General features: G+C 38.6%; 1 protein-coding gene across 5 annotated transcripts in view; it reads right to left on the bottom strand.

Annotated features, from left to right (window-relative positions):
• Positions 1-3,359: 3,359 nt before the first annotated feature.
• BRAF (B-Raf proto-oncogene, serine/threonine kinase) overlaps positions 3,360-26,248 on the bottom strand; it is a 186,099-nt gene continuing 163,210 nt past the window's right edge. For 2 of the 5 annotated variants that reach the window (XM_045864170.3, XM_064574880.1), the window contains exons 17-20: positions 25,793-25,924; positions 20,613-20,747; positions 16,906-17,059; positions 11,222-11,395 (exon numbers count right to left, since the gene is read on the bottom strand). In XM_045864170.3, the coding sequence (XP_045720126.1) occupies positions 11,373-11,395; positions 16,906-17,059; positions 20,613-20,747; positions 25,793-25,924 (444 nt within the window). In that variant the 3' untranslated portion in view covers positions 11,222-11,372. Of the gene's footprint in view, positions 11,396-16,905; positions 17,060-18,002; positions 18,054-20,612; positions 20,748-25,792; positions 25,925-26,248 lie in introns of all 5 variants that reach the window. The other 3 variants (XM_064574879.1, XM_045864169.3, XM_064574881.1) reach the window with 3 other exon arrangements.

The following is a 26,248-nucleotide window of genomic DNA, read 5'->3' as shown; positions in this document are numbered from 1 at the left end:
GGAACTGAGTTTTGGATGTTTCTGATAACGACAGCCACTCTTTATGGATTATTTCCTATGCCCCCGGCTGCTGTCCTAATTGGGTACAGGCCCTTTCAGTGGGTCCTCGGGGTTATCCCGGGGTGGAGACAGACATTAGCTCCACTTACCAGTGAAGTGATTGAGGCTGAAGCCGATGAAGTGACTTTGCCTGTGGGTCACACATGGATGAGGGGCGACATTGGGTCTGACCCTGCACTTACCTGCAGTGCCAGACTGCCTTCCTCCTAGGGAATATTTTAGTCACACGTATGTTGACAGTGCGAAAACTCTTGCTGTCTCTCTACTGCTGGCGCCATCTCGCCCTGATTCACGGAGGTTAGAGGTCCGTGCAGTCCAGTGCTTGTGTATTTGTGGATCTCTTGTGGGCTGGGCGTTGTGCTGAGTGGCCATTTGTGGACCCAAGACACATGTCTAACTGGGATTTCTTAGGGCTGGAGGAATGGGAGGTGTGGGTGAAATAGGCTGTTCCACTTTTTCTAAAATGTGTTTGTACTTTGGAACTTTCTGTAGTGTCGCAATTCTGAGTAGGTAGGACAGAATTTTCTTTTATCCACAGATAAGAATCTGCAGTATAGAGTGGCTTAATGACTTGCCCAGCAGCTTAACTGTTCATATTTTTAATTTAGGCTCTTGACCACTGAAGTGTTGGGAATACAGTGCTGAATAAGACAGATGATTCAGTTTTTTTTTTTTTTAATATTTTATTTATATATTTGACAGAGACCGAGAGAGAGGGAACACGAGTAGGGGGAGTGGGAGGGGGAGAAGCAGGCCTCCCACGGAGCAGGGAGCCCGATGCGGGGCTCGATCCCAGGACCCTGGGATCATGACCTGAGCTGAAGTCAAACACTTCATTGACCGAGCCACCCAGGAGCCCCAGATGATTCAGTTCTTAAGGGATCTGGATTTTAGTAAGGGAAGACAGACACAGATTGATTATATCAGACTTACTAAGTGCTCTGAAGGAAAGCACATGGGGTCATGTGCTAGAGATAGGTGGGTACTGGTCTTTGGGGGGTGGAACCTAAACGAGGAGGAGGAGCCAGTTGTGCGGGAGTCTAACGGGAGCGGGAGTCTAACGGGAGCGTGCTCTGGGGACAAGGGACAGCAAGAACCAAGGTCTGGGATGGGACCAAGGTCACTGTTTCAGGAACACAAAGTCCAGTGGGGTTCCAGCAGGAGAGGAGATGGGGACTAGATGAAGCTTAGGTCATGGTCGCAGGTTTAGGTTTTATGTCAAGTGCAGTGAGAAGCCTCTGGCAGGCTCTGAACGGGGTCATCCTTGAGTTCCCACTCTGGTTTGGTTCTCGGTTGTCAGAGTGGACACAATGGCAGCGAAGTGGAAGCCAGGGGCCCAGTTCCACCCTCCCCACTGCCAGCTCCTGGGCCTGACGCAGCGGTGCTAGAGACACTTCTCTTGGTTTTGTTTACTCACGTGGGTAAGAGGCAAGCAGTCTCCGCTGAGCTCAAAATATGGAAGCTGTTTAAAAGGCCATCTCTGTTCTGTACCTTTTGGGTCAAATTTTTGTTGTCTCTCTCCAGCCAACAAAGTGTTTTATTCCTGTGTACTCACTGTAACTGTGAACTCAAGGAAGATCATCCCATTAGCTCTTTTCCTTAGAAATCATTCAGAGTTGCTTGATTGGAACTAAAGGTAACTTTAAAAACAGCAGTCTTCTAAACTCAGCGGCCTCCACATACTGGATCTTCCTTTTCATACCTGGGCTGTAAAACCAATCTTAGCTGATGCAGAAGTTGTCCCCAGCCTTCTCTCTGAGTAACAACCTCCACCCTGTCACGTTTGACTCAAAGCACCCAGGGGTTGGGGCACCAACCCTGAGCAGTCGCAAGCCCGGGTATCACTTTTGGCTCCCCCAAAACCTAATAGCCTACTGTTGACTGGAAGCCTTATTGAGAACATAAAACAGGCAATTAACATGTTTTGTATGTTACGTGTATTACATATTGTATTCTTTTTTTAAAGATTTTATTTATTTGAGAGAGAGAGAATGAGAGAGAGCACATGAGAGGGGGGAGGGTCAGAGGGAGAAGCAGACTCCCTGCCGAGCAGGGAGCCCGATGCGGGACTTGATCCCGGGACTCCAGGATCATGACCTGAGCCGAAGGCAGTCGCTTAACCAACTGAGCCACCTAGGCGCCCTACATACTGTATTAAAGCTAGAGAAAAAAATTAAAATCCTGAGGAACAGAAAATAACTTATAGGACTATACTGTATTTATCAAAAACAATCATGTATAAGTGGACCAGCACAGTTCAAACCCATGTTCAAGGGTCAGCTGTACAGCTTATGGGAAAATAAAGTGAGAGCGAGCCCCAAAGAGATGTTAAGTACATTTGACTGATGGTTATATATAGTTGAATAGAGGAAACTCAGGGCTTACGGTGGTCCAGGCACTGTGGTAAAAACTTAGCATGTGTTAATTCTAATGTATTAAGTGCACATTCTTTCCATTTTATAGATGAGGACACTGAGCTATAGCCAGGTGACTTGTCGAAGGTCATACAGGTAGGGCTGAGGTTCAGATCCTGAGTGGCTGGCTGGCTCTAGGCCGAGTCAGATTATCTGAGAGTCAGTACAGCATATGTAAACCTTTTGATCATGACCTACTCACAAGTAATTTTACATTGTGACCTAGAGTACATGCCTGTGTGTGTATGTATATAATCCAGTTTTGTGAAACAGTACTTACCTGTGATACACACTGATACTTTCTCTTATTCTGGTCTACGTACAAGATGGTTGATCGAGACTGATTTTACTGTCCACTAATGGAACTCAACCTGCAGTCTGAAGAACTGGCACAATGCTTAAAAAATTCAGGCTCTGGGGTGCCTGGGTGGCTCAGATGGTTAAGCGTCTGCCTTCGGCTCAGGTCATGATCCCAGGGTCCTGGGATCGAGTCCTGCATCGGGCTCCCTGCTCCTTGGGAGCCTGCTTCTCCCTCTGCCTCTCTCTCTGTCTCTAATGAATAAATAAATAAAATCTAAAAAAAAAGAATTCAGGCTCCGGGAGAACTATATAACCGAGACAGCAGGTCCAAGGATCACAGCCCCTGATAAAATTCCGACTAGTAGGGTAGTAGGTAGGGTGCTAGAATTTTATCACAGTAACGAAAGCGTTTATGTTCTGGTCTAAATTTTAAAGAAAACCTCTTGTAGAATACATTCTTAAAAAATAAGGCCCCAGTCACTCTGTTGTAATCATGTATGAAGGTTCTTTAAAAATGAGTTTCTCAAAAAAAAAAAGCTTCTATAATGTTTGTACTACAGAATTACATTTTTTAGATGAGAAAGGTAGAGTTCAGAGGAAATACTTGTCTCTACAGAATGTTATGATTAGTTGGAAGGGGCATGAAGGCCAGAAACCAGATGCCTCATATAATGTGCCATCCTGAACACTTTTCTGTTCCTTCCTATAGTTCTGGGACAGTAAGGTTTCCAAGTGAAGTTTTAAATGGTTTACTTCTCTTCTGGAAACTGCCCAGTTATCTGACATAGCTAGAAGTTATTTTAGGGGTCTTTCAAACTTGAGGTCATGAAATCACATGCACAAAATCGACTCACTGGGGTGGCCAGTATTTTTAAAAAACAGTATAAAACACAATGCACAGTTTCAAATATATATGTCTTTGTGTACATTCTGTGTTCCCACAGAAAATGTATTGGAAATTGTGTCCAAAAAAAAAATTGAAAGATACACTTTTAAGGGGAACTTCTCCAGATGAGACTCTTAACTCTAATGACTCAATTACTGCACCCACTTCAACTGAGCACTGCACGGGATCAGTCAGGTCAGAGTGTCACAAAGTATTGAGGGGCATCACCAACACTGGACAGAAGGCTGTCCCCACCACAGGAGTGCAGCTGGTACAATGTAGCAGGCATTCATCCTGACAACTTACTTTACAAATATTTTTCATACGAATAACTTCTACCTACCCAGCAGTAACTGACGGGAAACAAAAGGCACATTTCTCAGTCTCTGCATTGCCTGGAGGAACTGTCAGCACCCTACTTCCGTTGTCAAATGTGATAGTGCTAGAAAAAGAATCTTGATAAAGACTTCTCCATGCAGTCAATCTTTATTATAGCAGTATTCGCATATTCACATCAAGTACATAGAACTTTTTGCCTTTTATATAATACAGAGTTTTTAAATAACTTTACACAGAAATAAATCTCTTCAATCTGAATTTCAGCTATTTTTTTTTTTTAAATTCTCCATGCTTTCTATCCAAACTGAACAATATTTTCCATTGTACAAATTTACATGAGAAAAACTCCAAAGTACAAATGAAGGGACCTGAGCAGGAAAGAACCAAAGTATCAAGAAGTGGGTATGGGGAAGAATTAAAAAAAAAAAAAAAAAATTCAAGCAAACATTGAGGATTAAGGGACAACAAGGAGACATCATCCATTTGACTGAAAATAAATGTCTTTTTTTATGAATTGAAAAATAAGCTTTAAAAATAGTTACTCCATTGTAATTTTTGCAAAGCAGGTATAAAGAGGTCTGTGGACAATTTAAAAGTCCCCATTTTTTTTCTCTGGGCACACCCCAGACTCCATGAGAACCTTTTCAATGCTTGAGTGGAACTGAAGTGAACTAAACCCAAACCTTTGGCAGCAAGAGAGAGAGGAATGTGTATGTGAATCGCCTTTAGGTCTGGAGTGGGAAACCAGGAGCCATTAATTCACTGCAGTTAAAACACGAAGGATTTCCCTTTCCTCTCCCTTATAAAAGAATTGTCCTCAAACCAAGAAGTAAAATGAAAAGGGGGGTGTTTTCCTTTTTCTTGGTTTAAACTAAAGAGCAATCCTAAAGACTGACCTAGGATTCAAAGGGGACATACGTTGAGGAACAGTCAAATTCAATCCCCTGATCAGCTGTGCGCTCCTAAGAAGGCAATCGCTGAGTGAGGAAAGGGTCAGAGGGTACAGCCAACAAATGAGATCACCACAAAAACATACCACTGTGATAGAGTCCTTTAAATCAGGCAATACCATGAAGGCCAAATGAAGACCACAACCTGTAGCATGGCCAAAGGAAGAACAGAGGACCCAATGAATGCGTTTCCAAATGAAGGAGGGCAAGGGTAGAGCATACACCCAGACACACACAGGCACGCACGCACGCAAGCACACTCCTGTATGTAAACTAATACGACACGAAGATAAATAAGACATAAAGGTTAGCCACTTATGTTGGTAATTAACATGAATAAAAAGGCATTATATGTTTACATAGCTGGTTTTAATCAGCTATGGAACATACACAAATGTATTAGGAAGGAATGTTTTTTTGAAAAAACTGTTCACAGCTTAGAAGAAAAAGCACACTTATTGCACTCTTACATTTTATTTCAGGTAATTATAGTTTATTTCCCACGGTCCCATCACTTTTTCCCTAGCCCCAGACTTACTCCCACACCCTCCCACCTCCCATTTTGGTCCACTTTCTCTACATTTGTGCCTACTCTCTGAGCTCTGTTGCTTATGCTATCTGAAGTTTCTTCCACTGAGATACATGTGGGTTTAACACAGAAATGCAACACAGAATAATTTTCAACACGAAACTGCTACTAAGCGACTTACAACCCCCCATCCCCACCCCTGTAAACTGAGCCCTTCCCCTGCTGCATCTCTTCAGCCGACTTCCTGCCCAATTCCCTATAGACCGTGAGGGGAGCGAGCTGCTCAGGAGTGCGGGACAAGGTGCTCAGCCTGCCTGAGAGTGGCAGATGGCTTGCACAAATCTTTTGTTTGATACTAACACGAATAAACAGATTTCAGTTGTTTGCCAAGAGTACTTCAATCTACAGAATTCTTAAAAAACAAACTCATCACACACACAGACACACACACACACGCACACACCAGATACACTGGCTATGTCCTCATGCACAACTGGTTATAGCACTGTAATTAGTCAAAACAGAATTACGTTAAATAAAATTATATATTTTAATAAAATTAAACATTTTAATAAAACTAATTTAGTAATTAATAAAACTAACAGTTGGGTAGAGGGGGGTCAAAGGGTAAAAAAAAAAGGATTAAAAAATTAACAGCTTGAGTTGTGGATGTTGAAATAAAAGATCTATTTAATCACTCTGACAAACCATCCCTATGCATGTTAAAGCACTGTTCCCTTACTTTAAGATTTTAAGACTTAACGATTCTGTCCTCCTCTACCTTAAAAATCCCGATAGAAACCATTAATTACCTTTTCCACCAATGGCAAAATTTAGGACTAAATTCCAATTTCAATGTCTTTGCCCGACCAGAAGTAAAAATAAGTTCTCTGAAAACAACAAAACTTACTCTCGAGTGTGCTGATAAAACAAAAATCTTACCAGTATTTTCAATTTTACCATAGCTAGCAATTCACTGGCCACTTCATTCTCCTCTGGCCAATATAAAACTCAGGCAGAGATGCGACTGCACTCCTTGGTGCTCAACAACCTATGGGCATCAGCAAGACAACTCCGAAAAACATCTAGAGAGCTTGCTGAAGACCGTATGCCGCCTTTCCTCAGGGTGGCAAGAAATGCAACAAGACAGAAAAAGCACACCATGGAGTGTGTCCAGTTCACAGCCACCGGCCACGTCATTAACTATTCCAATGCCCCCTCGTAAAGGGGACCCCAGAGACCCCATCTGGTCCCCAGAGCACCCTGAACAGCATTAGCAGGACAGTCCCACTGAATTTGCAAACACATCCTGGGAGGCAAGTTTACATTTTAGACTCTGGAAAATCACTGTTGAGGTTTGTAGCAGTACTCTGGAAACTGACAAAATCAAATTCTGTCCTCTACATTAGCTTCCTCCTTCTCACTCTTGACAAGTGTTTGCTGCCCAGCACATAGTACTTCTGACCCCCAAACCACAGCAATTCCTTAAAATGTCTGTCAAACATTTCTGTTGTATAAAAAAGTTCCATGCTTTGAAGAACCTATTGGAGTAGAAAAAGATTCTCTAGAAATGTCACTGAACTGTAATTTTCAACCTAGTTGCTCTATGTGATAAATATATCTGACTCTACTAGGGATTATGTGCTTTAAAAAAATAATTTTGTTCACTGAAAATTTACCTGTGTGTGTTCTCTTTTTAAATGTGATTTTGGCTATAAACCCTTTAGTGCATTTGTCTTTGCAGTCTAAATTGCACTCTAAAAAATATTAACACAGCTGAGTTGGACCAGAGTGGCTTCTCTTTGCAAATCACTGATTTCTGCTAAAATTTAAGCTTTTTTTTTTTTTTTATTGCATCGTGAAGGCACAGTAAAGATCATTTGGCAAATTGTCAAGGTATTTTTCTAGAGCCTCAACCTACACCATGTCAATGTACGACCTGTAAGCTATTTACTGTTTATACTCATAGTAAACTTTCCGTGTCTGGTTACTTTTTTTTTTTTTTTTAATAGCCTAATGGTTGGAATCTGCTAGTCCCAAGGTGCTGATTTTCTAGCGCTAACAATGCCAACTTGGACAAAGAAGAGAATCGTGTGGAATCATTCTACCGTCCTAGCTGGGCAGTCTCTTGATCGGAGGATCTGTGCATGTGATGGAGCTGTGGTTAACTCATCAGGAAGACGTATGGTCTTGCTAAACCTATTGAAAATTAAAACTGTATCACTGTTAGTGAACTGTTACCATAACTGCTTAATTTCATGCAACTGCCTAAAGGTGGAGATTCTGAAACGTACCCTGAAACAGATGCTGGCACCACTTGCAACAACATTTAGAAACCTGGAGCTACATTTTTCAGAAAAGTCCTACTGCTGAAATGCATAATGCCCTTTAGGACAAAATGAGAGTGCTCAAATACAAGTACACGTCAAAGTTAAAATCTTAAGTCATCTTCATGTTCTAGAGCTCCGGACTTTTCATATCTTAAAATAAATAACTATTCATTACCTCATTCTGAGGAGGTAGTTTTTCGAAGGGGGTCACCTGAACCCTGCAATGTGCTTCCAACTAAAGCCGGCTGGGGTCAGCACAAGGCTGGGGAGCGGGCGCGCAGGGGGGCAGGTGAGGTCCTGGGAGCTTGGGCAGCAGTTCGAGCACCGGCTGCTGACTGCAGGAGAACACCGCGTGCTGAGCGAGCTGGGACCGCACCAAAGGAGAACCTAGCAAGTATTTACAGAGTTTCCAGCGGACAGTGCTGAAGTCTTGATTACCTCTTTGTAACTATGTAATGCTCTTTCTCTTCCAATACCAACATAAATAGAACATGTACGTGTTACACGGCGTTTTATCTTCTAGGATGCCCCAGTATATCCTACAAGATCATAAGTGCAATCAGGGACTGGATGTTCAGGAACCAGAATTTGACAGCTAGACAGAATCTTCTTTTAAGGTGCATATAAGTACAAATGATCACGTTGGATTTTCTACTCCCAAATCCCTTTTATAAACTACTTTTGGTCAATGTCATTTCAGTGGCAAAAGTACTAGACCCTAAACTCTAGTTTGATGACAAAAAGTCCCATCAGGAATACTGCATATTTTGAAACAATCTTTTATGTCTGCTCTCAGATTTTTCAGAAGGCTTCGCCTCTTCTTACCCAAGATAAAATACGCTACAGAAGGCACTGCAGCCACTTTAAGGAAAAGACAGGTAACTACAACCTGACAGGCTAGTCCGCGAAGCAGCCACGCACTGTCTATACAAATTATTCATAAAGTGCTTTGCACAAACAAGGACTTCTTCCTTGTATCTTCTTAGGAGCTCAACAAGTCTCTCTGTAGTCTAAACACCAAAACATAAGAGGAAACCCCTTTACAATGTCATTTGTAAACTAGAGAAAAAACTACTTGATGGAAAAAAGGGATGAGAAATAATAGAATTTTATTTTTTAAGGGCTCTATAAAAATCTCTCAAGAATACCCTGAGCCTGGCTTCTGACTGGGCACAGCTTCACCTGAGACCAAGTCTGCTCCCCCTTTTCAAGTGAGACAGCAACCTATTCTAAAGAGGATGGAAGAAGAGAAGTGCCGGCCTTCCAGCGCTAAGCTTCCTCCATCACTAGGGCCCGTGCTTGCGGGGCTCCTGGCCCCCGGGGCTGCCCTGCAGCCGAGCTGCCAACCCAACGGCAGGCTCCAACGGCTCCACAGGACATGCCTCTTGTTCAAACCGAGCTCTCTCCGATCTTGGTGAAGGGAAAGCAACCAGTTTTAAAAGCATGTCTGGGGACACATTTAAAAAGAAAAATACGCACAAGACGCTCTTCAAATCAGCACCAATCTTCGCAATTTCTGACTTTTGTAAGAAACTGCCCTGCTCACGTGGGACTTAAGAATACACTGCTTTTCAAACTCATTAATAACTTCAGGATATTTTCCATTTTACTAGGACACCTTTCACAGGTCTGTACCTCTCATGTAGGCCTTCCTCTGAATACAGGTATTTTAGTAAAAAGCATGGAATGGCAGTGAGCTTAATAGGCTGGAAGATAGTGGGCTCAGTTACAATTTGAAATTTTAAAATAACAACTTCTAATTCCCTGATTTATTTTATGGGTCCTGTCTAATTTCTTTAAGGTCCTTGGCTACAAAGCTTGGTTGGGCTAAGTACATTTGATTTGATTTACATTCCTAAATCCTGGCAAGAGATTCTAAGACTCATGATAAGGGAGATATTTGTCACTAATACATCCAGAGTCACTTTCTTTATTACTACTGCAATTTATGCCACCCTTTAGTAAAGGCCAAAGGAAGCTACGACTGGGTTCTATTTTCCACTTACGCAAAGATAAAGAATGATGTTTCCAATACCACAGCATCTCTTTCTACAGAAACAACTGATGTTAGGCTTCACACACCCTCCCTCTGTCCCAATACACCTAAAATTGCTCTATTCTCTACTTGGGGAACTCAGCTGCCAAATTACCCAACCTTTTGAAGACCAGGCTTGGGAAAAAAGGAAGGAGGAGAATGAATGGAGACACCACCATTTTTATTTTAGGTTGCATATTCTAGATAAAAGACTGGAAAGAGGATGGAGGATGTAGTGTAGGAGTAAGTTGGAGGAAAACATGAGATATTAGTAAAGATGTTAGTGTGGATCCAGCAAGTACCATTAATTTAAAAATTATAAATATCTGTCATTATGCTAAGACTCCCCATATTTAGGTAGAGAAAAGGATAATTACCTTTCTTTAAAAGTTGTTTATATAACAAAAATACAATTTTCCAGGATATATAATTCTGGTGGGAAGTATTATTTTATTCCAATTCAATTAAATCTGAAAATTATTTTCTTTTTAATAAAAATATAATAGAAGAAACTCAGAAATTAAAACTTGTACCTTACATTTAAATTACATAAATGTCTCACACATTCAAAACTGGTATCAAGCAGTTTTGTAGGCTTTTAATTAGATACTGCCATGGCATTTTGTGCCCTGGACAAAGTAGCGATATAAGTACTTGATGACTGGAAGAGCTTAGGAGGAAGATATCAACTGTATTTTCCTGAGAACTTGCTACATTGTGGAGGGAAAAAAAAAAAAAATCCCCAACACTTGTCTTCATTGCTGGACCCAGTGAGAGAAGAAGGCAATGTGTGCCAGCACTTTCCAGCTGCTTGGTTAGGCAGACACCCTCAGTGAGCAGGGAAACAAGGCCAGAAACCCAGTAGGTCAGGAAAAAGATGCAGCATTCCCTTTTCCCCTACACCAAAACGTATCTCCTCCTCGCCTCTCATTCTCCATTTAAATAAAAGAGCTTCACCTGATAAAAATTTATCAAAGACTGGACATGCACCACACAGAAAGGCCATGCTGCATTTTTGTTCCATCCCTCAGAAATGAACTGGTGGTGACTAGGGGAAAGAGCTCCACGACAAAATCCCAGAACAGGAAAGAGAACGATGCTTGGCGACTGCAGCTGCCCCGTCAGGTGACCAGCCACACACTGCTCTGGTGGTTAGAAGGGCAGAGCTGACTGGCAGGCTCTCCACAGCCAATCTCCCAAGCTGTAGCAGCAGGTTCTTTCCATCATGCCTGACCATCAAAAAGTCAGAACTCAGGCTCTCTCCTCTTCCTTCCTGGGAGTGGGCAGACTTGTATGCACGTGGTATTTGTGTTGAAGAAGAAACACTGGCAGCAGAGAATTCTGGTTCCTAAAACATTCTTCCCTCTTTTGTTGGATGGGAAATTCCATTCTGTTCCACACCAGCTTATGCATTGAAAATTCTGTATCTTTAAAAAAAGATTTGAGGAACAGAACTGTGTTTTGATGTTAACAAATTGTACGAACACAAGACTTAAGAAATAAGAGTAGATGTTGCCATGATGGTGTGGCTACTTGAAGGCTGCAAATTCTCCTGTAGAGGGAGAACAAGAGCTAATTTTAAAAAAGTTATCTCAAATAACCTAGAGACCTAGAAAAACCTCACTGAAACCTCACTGAAAGGTGACTCACTATTATTACAAATCTAGCGACATCATCACGAATTTAAAAGCAAAAATGGCTGAAACACATAAAATAATTTATAATATGTAGAATATGCTTCAGTTCTATCAATTAAATATCGAGTCTGCAGGTAATTTCCCAGTTGGGTTTTACATGCTATGCTGAAAACCATTCCAATGAACAAAATTTCTCAAAAACAGATTGTAAAATAGGTTGATTTGTTGAATACTTTACCCCCAGTTATCAACTCATTTCCATTATTATAATACCACTATTAGAAAGGAAGAAGCAGGAATTATATTCCCCATTTGCAAAAGATAAAATTAGGAGGTCAAATGATTTGTCCACATTACGCATTTGACTGAAGGAAAGAAAATCTAGACTATTTTCTAGTTCATTTCCCCTTTCAAACCACCAATTACATGGGGGGACATGTCGCTGAACTTTCCTGAATTTGAGGGCTTCGTGCCATTATGTTTCACCCAGCATTTTGTTCACAGCTTCTACTTGTGACTAGAGGCCGGTTTTTCTTCTTACATACATTCTAGCTGATTTCTGGGGGTTAGTTAGTAACCGACAACTATCAGAATGTAGCTGGCCTTAACATCCGTTTTCCGTAATAAGAGCCTGTGATGCGGGTCCAAGCAGTCACTGACATGAACACACTCTTTCATCTAGGAGTGACCTGTCCACTCTCTGCCAGTAGAGTCCAGCTGACTACCAGAGGACACTGGTATGTACCAACAAACAACAGATTGCTAAGGACTAGCTGACTGAACCCCCAGATCGCAGGCTGATAATTATTAGTGACTATCTGAGTACCTGTTATAGGCCAGGTGCCTCACTGAATGCTTGACGTACATTTGCATCTAAGCCTCATAATAACTATAATGCAGGTGCTATTACTTCTCTTAATTTATGGAGGAGCAAGCTGGGGGTTTAGAATGGTTAAGTAATTTGGTATCTCACAGCTAGAAAATGGCACCGTTAAAATACAAGTTCAGGGGTGGTTTGTCTTAACAATGAACACACCCCTAAATAATTTTCAATAATTACCAGTTTGTTTTCCCATTCTGAATATTATTACTAATTGGACTGCAGATAGTGATACCATCTCTTTCTAAGGATTCCTTCTACCAAGCAAGTAATCATGGTATTGTGAGTCAAAAGATCAAGGAAGGGTAAAAGAATTATCACCTCATATTTAAAGTTAAAAAGTCTGTGAAGGGAGTATGGCATTGATGAAAAAAAATAGCCACATTACTAAGACCTCGGAGAGCCAAACATGAAGAACATAACCACAGAGGGCTATTATGTTAATAGCCTCTAGAAATCTATAAACATTTACACTACCTTTGCTTATGGTTTGAGTACATTATGGTTTGAAGGTTGCTATTTTTTCCAGTATTTTAATACATTTCTTTAAAGCAATTTTCAACATTCTAATTAGTAGTCACTGTATCTTGCAGAATCTAAATCTCATTAAAGGAAGTCAGTGTGAAAATAGGATTTACTTAGAAATCTTTATTTTAAAAAATGGCTAGACTTTAATCTATTAAATGAGAATATCAAAAGTGATAAAACTCTGTCAAATCTTATATACCACATTAAAAAACAACTTTAAAAAATCTTCAGATGTTTCCCATTAGTTATAATTAGACACTCCACTTTCTTGTAGTTTCTACTCTACAAACTTAAATGTTAGCCTTAAAAAACAAAACCCCACAAAACAACCTCCCAAAGTACAAACTCTTACCAAGAAATTCTAAATCAGACACCAATAAAGCCAACCCTGAAGATCATCCTACCATTGTCTACTCTTTCTAATGGAATGCAGTTCTTATTCCATAAACAGACTTCAGGTCCAGGAATAAAAAAAGACAAAAAGAATTCAAGAGTTTACAGATCAATAAAATTAAACTCTTTCTATATATGTCCCTGAAATCATGATGGAGAAATTCAAGGAAAGATGGGGGTAATAGGCAATGGATCTGCTTTTGGGGAAAAAAGCATATTCCTTCTTGTATATCTGGAAATTATCTATTATCCCACCTCCTATCCTATTTTATTTGAGGTAAGAATTATTTGAAGTGAAATATCCAGAATACTATGTGACTTTGAAAATCTCAGTATATTAACTTAATTATTGCCTGAAAAATCAGAGGCCAAAAATGAAGCTTTTTTTTTTTCAGGTTGAGAATAATCTAAGTTCTATTTTCCATTTGACTTTATTTAAGATTAAGGTAGAGAACATTTGGGAAGGCCCTGTGATTTTAGATACCTCAAATATCAAGATTTGTTTATTTGAAAGCTAAGGATTTTATTAACTAGTTTTAAGATACTACATAATTATTATCTTTTATTCCCGAATTGAATGTATATCAGTGGCTGTTACACATATAACAATCTTCTTAAAGATAAAATATGCTATGAAAAATCGATTTGCCAGAAATCAATCACTGTTTTAGATGTGGGGGGGCAGTCACCTGAAACCAGAGTAAGTCTCATTCTTTCTTTGTGGTGACCTTTCAGGAAGTTTCAAAAGTATGATAAACATTCTGGCACAGACACACTGGACTTCTTAAATTCTTAAGAGAAATTATCACAGGAGAGATGAAAAATTGAGTAAAATAAAAAGTGCTCTAGAAATGCTTAATAATTCTCAATCTAATAAGACTGTAACTGACAAAATGTTTTAGTCATGAAGTACCCATTTCATAATATTAAAAAGAAAAAAAGCAGCTCATTTCCTTAAATTGAAGGACTCACTTGAGACAGAGGCCATTTACACTGGTGTGTTAAACAGTCACTATTTAAAGAGGAAAATTTAACTAATGCTTTAGTATGTCAATGGCTAGGACAATATTTAATATCTGAAAATAACCTAAAGCATTTGATTAAATGCTGTGATCCCTAAACTACTTAAAATCAAGAAGAAAAATCGTAGTCCTCATCATTGACCAGTAAAACTTCTAAAATGTAAAACAAATTTTACAAAAAGGGTGCCTGCTGAAAAAGGAGATCAACTTTAATAAAAATATCTGGGGGCTGACGTTTTAGGAGTAAAAGCAGTCAGTCACAAGAGCATGAACGTCCTTCTGTTTCAATTACCTAGTTAGAGAGGTTAACTCTACGTATGGTTAGAAAAATGATGTTTTTCTTTATTTGGAGAATATATCTAAAATGAAGTACAAAACCAACCACAGAAAGGGAGACTACACTACCATATGTCATTCTACTGCTTCCTACTTGTCTGCATCCGTGCCACCTAAACACCTCGCCCTACCAGACTGTTCCTGTTCTTCCACCAACACTTCCAGTGGGTTCAGTTTGGCAAGAAAACTACTAGGTGACCCTTTGGAGGTACAAGGGAACATGTGAGAGGGCATAAAGGAGTTTCTGAGCAGTTCTCAGTGCTCAGCAATGCCCTCTGGCAAAAGAGATTGAAAGGAGTCAAATGCAGATAGTTGGAGGCTGGGCAGTGGTCAGTGTGGGGAGTTGTTGGGGGGTGTGAAAAGAGGAGTGAGCAAAGAAAGGACAATAGGAGTGAAACAAGTACGCTGGGGAACTATAGAAAGAGCTATATCAATAAAAAGATCCTTTGACTCTTGTGCCTTAAAATGCCCCAAGCCTTTCGGCATTCCACAGACCAATGCAAAAACTTTGTTAGCTACATGTTTGCTGTTCAGTTTGTGATAAACAAGACCCTATTCAGTAATTACTAATAATCATATCTTTAATATCACTAGAGGATTTAGAAATCCTACACTTTAATGTTTTCCAACATGTTCCATTCTTTTATGCCTTTCTCATTCTTATTTTTGAAAACAGGAGAGAGGTATCTTTTCCATTACTCTTGCCTAATTGAAAGGCATGAATCAATTTTGAACAACATGAATGGTATTACTTATTTCAAACTACCCAGATGAGGGGGGCAAAAGGTATGCAATGCTTCCTACTGAGAAGTTTTCCTGGATGAAATCTCATCCGTTCAAATTAATAAAGTATTTTAAAAATTTACTTGTGGCACTTAAAAACTAAATCATCATTAAAGTCTTCCCAATTTTCTTCTTTATTGGCTTCAAAGTATGGTATTTACACAGATGTTGTCTGTGTGCCTGAATAACCCCAAACTGTCAGTTATATTTAAAAATCATCACAGTTCCAAACTGAACAAATGAAAATGTATTTAAGAGGCTGGCTTTTGCTACTGACTCTGAAGTAGAGATGGTAATTTCTTTGATAAGATGACAGTGATACTGCTTCTTTCATTTTTGGTTCCGAGTAAGATTTTGGCTCACAGTAAGAATATACTGACTGCCACAGTACAGTCATTTTCTACACAAGAAAATTTAAGTATTAGAAAGCACTAACAAATATTTCATACCGTGGACTACGAAAAAAAAAAAAAAGACTGGCCTTCACTCATAATAAGAACCTTGCTGGGCAAAGAATATAAGGAGCACAGAAATTTTATGACACATGCATAAAGTGATTGTTAAAACAGGCGTCATGAGAGGTAAGTATAATCTAAAGTAATAATTTTTAAGAAGTCCATTACCTGGTTGTTTGGCAACTAAAATATCTAAACAAACAAACAAACCCCAAACTTCTCACAGAATTCTGTGAAGCTTTTTTAGGGGAGGAGGAAATAATGCATTTGTAAGGAAATTCAATTTCTACGTGTGGGGAAGTATTATTTAAAAGGAACTCCAATTTTTAATATTTGCCCAGTAAAAATCCAAAGTTCAACCATATTACTCATGTCAAACATGTCACTCCTCAGCAATATCTTTGGTTACCTGCACCCATAGTTAATAAAAAGAAATTCAATCTATTGCTTTGAGGGAATAAAGGACATCCATATTTTCCAAATTGTAATAAAAAATAGTTACAGAAAAAAATATTAAGAAAAAAAAAACTTATCCAACTCTAGTGACTTCTTAAATTAGATCTGTTTGGATTAACTTGCCTAACACAGGCTAATCTACTGTCACCTTCCACCTGCAAATCCATGCGCAGGAGTGGTGCTGTTCGTGGGAATCCCTAATGGACATGTGATAGCTAATAACAAAAGGTGCATGAGAAAAGTTTAACTGAAGTTTAATAATTAGAATAAGCCAGTAAACAAATCTGGAACAGGAAGTAAAGCCTCTGGAAGAGGCACTGCAAAGTTTAGCAATGTCTGTGCATTTTATAAAACGCTTGGATATTGAAAATCCAATGCTAAGTTTACACTTTAGATTGGGAAATAATTATATCTAGTCTTTAAAAACCTGCACATTCTTTGGTTCATCTTTTTAAAAAAAGATCTTATTCAATTGAGCAAATATATAAGCAAACTATATTTTCATTTCCTTGGTCCCTACTCCCCTGTACTGGCGCATTCATTTAACTTCTTTCAGTGGACAGGAAACGCACCATATCCCCCTGCCTGGATGGGTGTTTTTGGAGAAGCACAAGCATATAGACTAAAATCCTCTGTTTGGAAGCCAGCCCGATTCAAGGAGGGTTCTGATGCACTGCGGTGAATTTTTGGCAATGAGCGGGCCAGCAGCTCAATAGAGGCGAGAATCTAAAAAAAGAAGAAAAAAAAAAAGAAAAAAGAAAGTAGAATGAAAATCTAGGTGGTGTTAATCTTTAAAATCCCCATCATACTTTACAAGAAAGCACGTGAAATCTTACACTGTTTTTGGTATTATCCTAAATGTCTGAAAAAAATACCGAATAAACTGATTATTTTTTCCTTACAAAAAAAAGAAAATGACCAAACTCCTATAGCTTTATTTTTATTTACTTATTTATTTTTTACTCCTATAGTTTTAATTTCTGTGAAATGAATGGGGAAAGTAACCTACAGTTAGCTTTTATTTACATTTGAGATCATTTGCCAGGCTTGGAACAGTAAATAATAAAAAAATTTAAACCAATCATATGCCTATTTCTCACAGACCACAGTCCCTTTTGGGAAGAAGATGGAGTGTCAATCAGTAAAGCACTAGATGACTTCACAAACAGAATCATCAGAGCAACTCATTCCTTAAGAAACTTAGTAATGGGAAATGCCTTCCACATACATAATTAAAAGTAGGACCCCAATGACCCAGGCTGCTAGTAGCACAGGAGTGAGAAGTGACAGGTGACAATCCAAGAGTGGAGAAGACAGGCAAACTACAGATAGACACCAATACACAGAACGTAGAAACTCCGCATAGTTTAAGGTACAGAGAAACGGGTTATGACTCTTGAAGGCAGACAGTATGATAATGGATATTCATAATCATGAGACATACGTGGAAAAGGCTTGGCACGATGCCTGGCATATAGTAAGTACTCAATAAAACTTCAGCAGCCATTACTATTATTATTTTTCTGAGCTACCAAAACTTTTTTAAAAAGTTAAACTGTAATCTGTATGATTAGTATAAGGCAAAGAAGCAATGTTACAAAACATTTTAAATTACAAGCATAACACACAAATAAAAATTCAAATAATACAGAAAAAGTATAAGTCCTACCTTCCAGGGGTAACCACTGTTAAAGAGTCTATACTTTCTTCTGGACCTTTCCTATGCATAAACATGCACATATGAAAACAGAGCCCATCCCCACCCTCATCACCATTTAAAGTGGTATCATACTACACATATTTTTCTGCATTGCTTTTCTTTCCCCTCACTAACATCCATGCTATCTAGACAGCTACCCTGATCTTTATGTCTTTAATTTTTTCTATTATGGTAAGCATTTTTGTATATATCTGAGCACTTGTGGAAGCAGGTTCTGCAGCATACATTTTTAGGAGTGGAATTACCAGAGCAAAAGTATATATATTTTAAGTTTATGAATTCTACCAAGTCCTTTCAAAAGGCCAAACCAATTTACATTCCCAACAACACTGTTAAAAAATTTATAAGGAGGGCTCTTCCTTACTTCCCAACACTGTTCCCAATGCTAGATATTGCCAATCTGAGAAAATCAAAAAGTATTTCACTGTTACTCTGCATTTTACTGACTATCACAGAACTTTTAACATCCTAAATTCATTCACCATTTGTATTTCTTTGTGAATCACCAGCTCCATATCCTTTGCTCATTTTCTATTGATTTTTTTTTTTTTACTTATTGGTTTGTAGGAGGCCTTTGGATAATACCAATATTTATACTTTGTTATACATGCTACAATTATTTTACCTTACAATATTACTTTTATTACATAGAAGTTTAAAGACTTCTAATGTAGTCAGACTTGCTATCTTTTCCTTTATTACTTCTGGATTTTGCCTCTTGCCTATTAGGGAAGTCTTTCCTGATACCTCAAGGTTACAAAAATGACTTCCTATTTTTTAGTTTTGTTTTTTACATATAAATCTGAAATTTGTGTTTGTATATAGTGTGAAAAGAGATCTTATAATGAAAAGTTAAAAATAATACTTAAAAGGGGTAGCCTTCAATCATCTGAAAAATTCAGATATGCATTTCATTTTCTGATACCATGCAAAGAATAAAACGTTACTTATATTTAGAAATATGAACATTTTTCCCCTTTAAAGCACTTAAAAAGTGGGCCTACAGGGGCGCCTGGATGGCTCAGTTGTAGAGCATGCAACTCTTATCTTGGGGTTGTAAGTCTGAGCCCCACGTTGTGTGTAGAGATTACTTAAAAAAGTAAAATCTTAAAAAAAAAAAAAGTGGGTCTAGGAATATAATTTCCATTATTAATGTACATCAAGCATGTTAAACAGGAAACTCTAGTACCTGGACCATGAAAAGAGAATGTGGTGTAGGGTCCTGGTGATATTGGCCAACAACACTGGTCTTTTTACTTTGATAGTCTCAAGCCAGTGGTTTTCTGGGTTAAAAAAAATTACTCTTCCTCAGAGAAATAGTAACTTAGAATTCCAATATGTAAAACAAGTATCTACCCACCCTGAGAGAGCCCTAGAGACTTGTTAAAATTCTAAATTCTATTTTTAATTCTTTAGATATGAACAAAAGATCCACTCATTCCTGTAACAGTGACTTCTAAGAGATCCAGCTAGGAGTGGGTATTCAAAAGCATAATAAGGTTCACAAAAGACCAGCTCAGTAATTATGGTAGCTGAGTAATTATGGGAGTCAGCCCTTCCCACCTGAAAACTATACTGATTTATCAAGATCCATTTATATAGGGCTATCCGGAACTTCCTGAGCATCATAAAAAAACTGAATTTATATTACAATATCTACAGAATCTAAACTTTCTAAGCTTGTTCAGGTACTTAGTTCAGTTCCTGAGGCTTACAAAAGATTAACTTAAAGGTTTCAGCCTTATACTATGAAAAGATAAAAAGCAATGGTAATTTTCCAAGAATCAGAGAAAGGCAGATAGTGCCAACAGGTGCCTTTTCTTTTTGCCCCAGGTGGAAATGCTCCTCCAAAAGACCCAGTATTAAAGGGAAGCTTGGAATTTGTTTTACCACCAGGAAGAATTAAGGCAGCAGTTCTCAAAATGTAGTCTGTGGAAAAACTATTTTCATAATAACACTAAGGTATTATCTGCCTTTTTTACTGTCATTATTTTACAAGTGTAAGTGGAGTTTTCAGAGGCTAAGTGATGTAAAATATTGCAACATAATGAACGCAGAGAATCCAGATGTCTTCTTTTTGCAGAGATTTGAAAAAAGATAAAACAATGCCATTCTTTTCACTAATTCTATTGTCTGGGAAAATACAGTTCTTTTTCATATAAACATTAACATGTAATGATTTTATTATGTTTAAATAAACTTTTTAAAACTTAGTTTTCATTTCTAAAATGGCAATTATTACTTACATAAACAAAAGCTCTTTGGGGGTCTTCAATAATTTTTGAGTGTGTAAAAGGGTTGTGAGACCAAAAAGTTTGAGAACTGCTAGACAAAAGCGAAGTCTTTCTGAATATTCTGTACTGGGATTCCGAGTTTTTAGATATCCCACCATTCAACCTTTATATAATCATCTTTATGTCATTACTTATCAGATGCCTGCACATAATCACATGGAATCCAAATCCACAAAATACAAACTGTGTCCTCTAGAAACTATTTAAAAATCTGCATCTGAGTATTAGTCTGTCCTCTTAAGTAACATATAAAGCTGCTTCTTACTTGGGGAAAGAGTGGCCTCTCATCTCTTTTCTTTTTTAGGCACTCTGCCATCAATCTCTTCATGGCTTTTGGACAGTTACTCCGTACCTTACTGAGATCTGGAGAAAGATATCCTCGTCCCACCATAAAAATTATCTGGGGAGAGAAAAAAATCATACAACCTTGTATGATAAATTGAAAAATACATAAACATTGAAAATTCAACAAGCTGTGCATTTATGTGTACTTTTCTGCATGTACACTGTACTTCAATAAAGTTAAAAACACAATGCTAGTATTCTGATTCCTATACATCATATCGTGGGGAACCAACACTTAATTGGGCTGTAAGCTGAAATCTTCAGGACCTGTGGACTATTGTAAAGGTCTCCTAATTGCTCCCCAGGCTTCCAGTCTCTCCTTATGCAATCCATTTCCCACTGCCAGGGTAATCATGAGACACACATTGGATTGTGCCTCTTTTTCCACTTAAAAAAGGAATTTATTGAGTACTTGTTGGGCATCACACTAAGTCCTTTATATATATATATATATATATATATATATGTAGCAGGAACCAAAAAAGTTCACCTTTTAGCAGTTGTTTTGGCATCTGCATTTTAAATTCGTTTGTTGAGGGAATGGAAGAAATGGGGCATTTAGTTATGTAGGTCTGAGAATCAGAGCCTCCTCTAAAAAAAAAAAAAGAAGATAAACCACTTGGGAATTAAATTTTCTGTTTAATAAAGTAAAAAGGCTTGTCTTCCCTGAGTGTAGAGATGTATACTTTTTCTGATTTCTTAATTTTTAAATTTTTGGCTCTTTTTAGAATGGACAGAGACAGACTTTAGGAGTCTCGGGACTCTGTAAAGAGAAAGGGGTTTTGATCTTAAGAGGGAACAGGTCCAACATGCACAGACTAGAGGCTAGGTGGAGAGAGCCAGTAAGAGATCCCCTGTTATAGATAGGGCAGAGCTTACAAACTGTAGGGAGAGTCAAGTCTGATATCCTAACTTTCTATTATTTCCTGTTTGGTGCTGTAGTAACTTTTGTTGAACTATATAAGCTGATTTGCCCGAGCTCCACTGAAGTGGAGGTGTAAAGCTTATCCTCCTTTCCCATTGCCCCTGTCAGAACTGCCCTTCTCCTACTTTATAAAAAGCACACCCCTTACTACCCACATGAAATTTAACTATAGTACACATTGCTCCAAGGTGTAAAACTGCTGGGGTAACAATGGGACACTTCCAGATACTGGTATATAACTAGGCTCTAATGAATGGGTAGCAAATCCCTTCGCAAGACAGCTGGTTTCCAATTCTTTGCTTTCAGCAAAATTAACTGAATTGTCAGGTAATTGTAAAACTTACTGACAAGTTATTATGTCATTTTTGGTATATTCTAGAAATGAGTTCAAATAACTGAATGATATATGTATGGTAAAGAATCAATCTTGCCCAGAGAGAGGGCTGACCTTTGCCTTTGGCTCGTGGGAGGTAATCCCTAAACCTCTGACATGTCCTGCCTGATAAGAGTCCTTTTGTTTACCTGGGAGCCTTGGGCTATGACAGATAGTCCATGCTATCAAAGTGATTTATAGAAGGGATGTTGAGTCAGGTAGCATCAGCTAAAACTAAGTAAGGTCAGCCACAGAGGTGGTCAACCATATTGACTTAACCCAAGCCCCGGTGATAACTCTGGATTCGAGTGAATTGGTTGGCAGTACTCTACACACTGTCACACACGGCTGCCAGGAGAATTCAGTGCTGTCCACAGTTACACTGGGAGGAGACACCTGGGACCTCCACATGTGGAACTCTCCTGGATTCTGCCCTATGTGCCTCTTCACTCAGCTGTTGTGATAAATGGTAACTCTAAATACTAACAACCTGGAGGGAGTTCTGAGACTTACTAAATGGCTGAATCTGAGTATGGTCTGGGGGACCACTGACCTGTGCATCTGGGTACAACAAACGCCTGATTTTTCCCATCTTTCTATCTACTTGAACAATAGTTCTCAGTGCTTACTGCTTTAAAAATAAAAGAAGGAAAGGAACTGATGCTATCCTACCTCATTTTAGCAAAAGCCTATTTATCCATAAACATGAATGAACTGAAAAGAAAAGCCATATGTTGTTCATGAAGACACACATTTCCAATAAAATTTTACCTTCTATGTCTCTATATATCAACACTTACATTTTCATCAGTTATATATTAATAATTATTAACAACAGTATAATTCAGAATTTTAAAAATTAACAAAGACTGAAGTCACAGGAAAGATTCTAAAGTAGAATCTTTTTTTCTGTTTAATAAAGTAAAAAGGCTTGTTTTCCTTGGGTGCAGAGATGTATACTTTTTCTGATTTCTTACTTTTTAAATTTTTGGCTCTTTTGAGAATAGACAGAGACAGACTTTAGGAGTCTTGGGACTCTGTAAAGAGAAAGGGGTTTTGATCTTAGAGGGAACAGGTCCAACATGCACAGACTAGAGGCTAGGTGGAGAGAGCCAGTAAGAGATCCCCTGTTACAGACAGGGCAGAGCTTATAAACTTTCTAAATTCTAAATTTAAATACATATTTTTTGTTGCAGAGATGTAACTTGAGTGATCAGTAAAAGCCTCGAAAGCATAAAATATGTTAAAAATGTTTCTTCAAAGAGAAAAAGTTCCAAAAATTAATGAATCTATTTTTTAAACAAGTGATGGTAGGTATAAGTCAGAATGGCTTTTAGATTTCACTGGATACACTGAAAAGAAGGCTATAATAGCTTTATTTTGAAATGTTAATATAATACAAAGGAAATCACATTCTTTGCAATTATTTAAACTTAAAGGGAAGATTTAACCCGGATAATACATGTATAGAAGATTTAAGTGGCACAGACGCGGTAAAATCAGTAGTTCAATTTGAAATTTGGGGACTGACTGGTTCCTTTCATTACAATCCACATTCAGCCCTCCCGGCATCTCCGCCCCTTCATTTACTCCTCTGTGTGTTACTGGAGCAGTGTCTGCTCATCACCCCCTGCACTGCCTCAAGAGATTGGTAAAACTCCACTAACAGCAAGGCCTGTGTTTCATTCATCTTTGTATCCCTCTATATCCCACAGTGCTTTGCACATAGTTTTGAAAAATTTTTATTAAAATAATTTGTGTGTTGATAAGACACTGGTACTTATCATTTCCTATCTCTTGTCTCTTGAGGTATTATGCTTAGAACCCAGCCATCGGGAGAAAAACAAAAAAAAAGAAGCCCGCCACGAGGCTGTAACCAAGTCCATGCTTTCTATGAAGAAGTCCCCACAGAAAGGCCCATGTGGAGAAGAACTGAGGCCCCCAGCTCTTGGCCCTGACCAAGCTTCCAGTGGACAGTTAGCACCACACCTTGTAGGATGTGTGAATGAGTCATTTTGGAAGTGGATCCTTTAACACCCAATGAATGCACCCTAGGCTATACCATGTGACGCAGAAATAAACCTTCCTTACTGACAGCAGCCCAAACTGCAGCTTCAGAATTTGCTTCAGCCACTACATTTTGGGTGGTTTATTATACAGTAATAGTAATTGAGATATACTTAAAATAAGACAAAAGTTGTGTGTTATTTTCTTCTAAGATGACACAGCACTTCTGCTCCAAGAAAAGAAAGAAGACAGAGCGTCAATATACCCAGCTCAAATGAGTGCGTTATTAATCCCAACGCAGAAAAGCTGCACGGAAGAGGGAAGAATAGTGTGGTTAGAGAGTGAAACAGAAGGATAAAGAGGGGGAAAATGACAGCAATTTCTCAGACTTCAGCACTAGAGTAAGAAAACAAAAGATAAGCTATTCTGCAAAGTAACATAGGTATGGCCATCCCCTGAGGAGCTAAGAGATGTGCTTTAGGAACGAATCTGATCTTTATAACTACAAGGAATTCTTTAGTCCAATTTCTCATTTTTATTAAAAAAAACACACCACCATTTCATTAGATTAAGAGGTTATGATAAAACATAAAACATTCACACTTTTTTTTTCTTTGGATTGGTGATTCTCAACTTTGGTATAAATCAAAGTCACCTGGGAAACTTATTAAATGTAAGTGCTTGGCTCCTACTCCATGGAATTAGAATCTGCTCCAGTTATCTCCATTTTTATTTATTTATTTTTTTGAGAGAGGGGGAGAGAGAGAGAGAGAGAGTGTGTGTGCATGCATGTGAGGGGGCGGGGGGGGGGCGGCAAATGAAGAGGAAGAGAGAGAATCCCAAGCACATTCCATGCTCAGCATGGAGCCCGAAGTGGGGCTTGATCTCATGATCCTGAGATCATGACCTGAGCCTAAATCAAGAGTCAGATGCTTAAAAGGCTGAGCCACCCAGGCACTCCAGCATCTCCATTTTTAAACAAATTACCCAGGTAACTACAGCAAAAAAATATAAATATTATTTAACCACAGTTTATATGGTCGATCATCGTTTTCTAATATATTAACTGTGGAATTGCTGCAATCTCTCTCCACACACACACACACACACACACACACACACACACACTTTTTAAATCCTGAGGTATACAATGTAATAATGTCAGTAAAGACAATTCCTTTTTCTTGGTCAGTGTGAATTGAATGTGGCTGGGACAGAAAAGGCAAAGAGCTGCATGAGGTTCTGTTAGGGACTTTGGGAAAGGACAGAGAACAGGAACTTAGGAAGAAAGAGGTAAAAAAAATTCCCTCCTATTAGACTCACTATAGAAAAATGAAAGCATGATACCAGTCTTTCCATTTACCTAGTTTTAAAAATTAAAAAAGGAGAAACCTTAATAATTTAAAAGAGTTGGACATAAAGAAGCGCATAGCTGAGTGCCTGCTCAGCACAAGCTGTGACAGAATAGAAGGCACAAAGCCCAGATGCCACGGCAGCAGAGCTCTTTCTTCTGGTTTGTGTGGTCAAGAGGTGTGGGCGATCTCTACTGTGGCAGCTCTAGTGTCTAGTCAGAACATCAGGAACTGCACTTCGGGACCACACTTGGCACTGACGTTTCAAGGAAGGCCTTACATGTTGCTATCACTGCCAAGAGTCCTCCAAAGGTTTCCAAAACTGGTAACAAAGATCAACATATATCCAACCTTTATGCCTACTCAGGACTCAACACTTCTACAGCAAACTGGAGTCTTTATACAAATAGTAAAATAAACCCCAAGAGACCGTAAATATTTACCTGGTCCCTGTTGTTGATGTTTGAATAAGGTAACTGTCCGGTCATCAATTCATATAGAACAATCCCAAATGCATAGACATCTGACTGAAAGCTATATGGGTTTTTATCTTGCATTCGGATCACTTCTGGTGCCTGTTAGAACACACACACAAAAAATATTCTTGTTTATTCTTCAACTAAAAAGACTGAAAAGCAAATTATTGCAATTCCCAGAACAATGCTTTTGTTATTAAATAATCCCTCTAACATGCAATCAGTTCTCTTATTAATGGGCAAAGAAATAAAACTGATTAAGGAAAAAAATGCTCAGTAAGCTCTGAAAGAGGCAGTATTACTAAGACTTTATAATTTTATCAACCAACTTCTTTCTGCACAAAATGCTGTCATTGCTATTTGAATCTGTCCCAGGACTAGCCCTATCAAGAATCAGTTACCGTTTCCCATTCCTGATTCAGT

Source organism: Mirounga angustirostris, unplaced genomic scaffold (genome assembly GCF_029215605.1).
Source record: "Mirounga angustirostris isolate CCGP_5_RB_7025 unplaced genomic scaffold, mMirAng1.0.hap1 SCAF_12, whole genome shotgun sequence".
NCBI classification, from domain to species: Eukaryota; Metazoa; Chordata; class Mammalia; order Carnivora; family Phocidae; genus Mirounga; species Mirounga angustirostris.
This window is presented reverse-complemented; position numbering and strand designations above follow the sequence as displayed.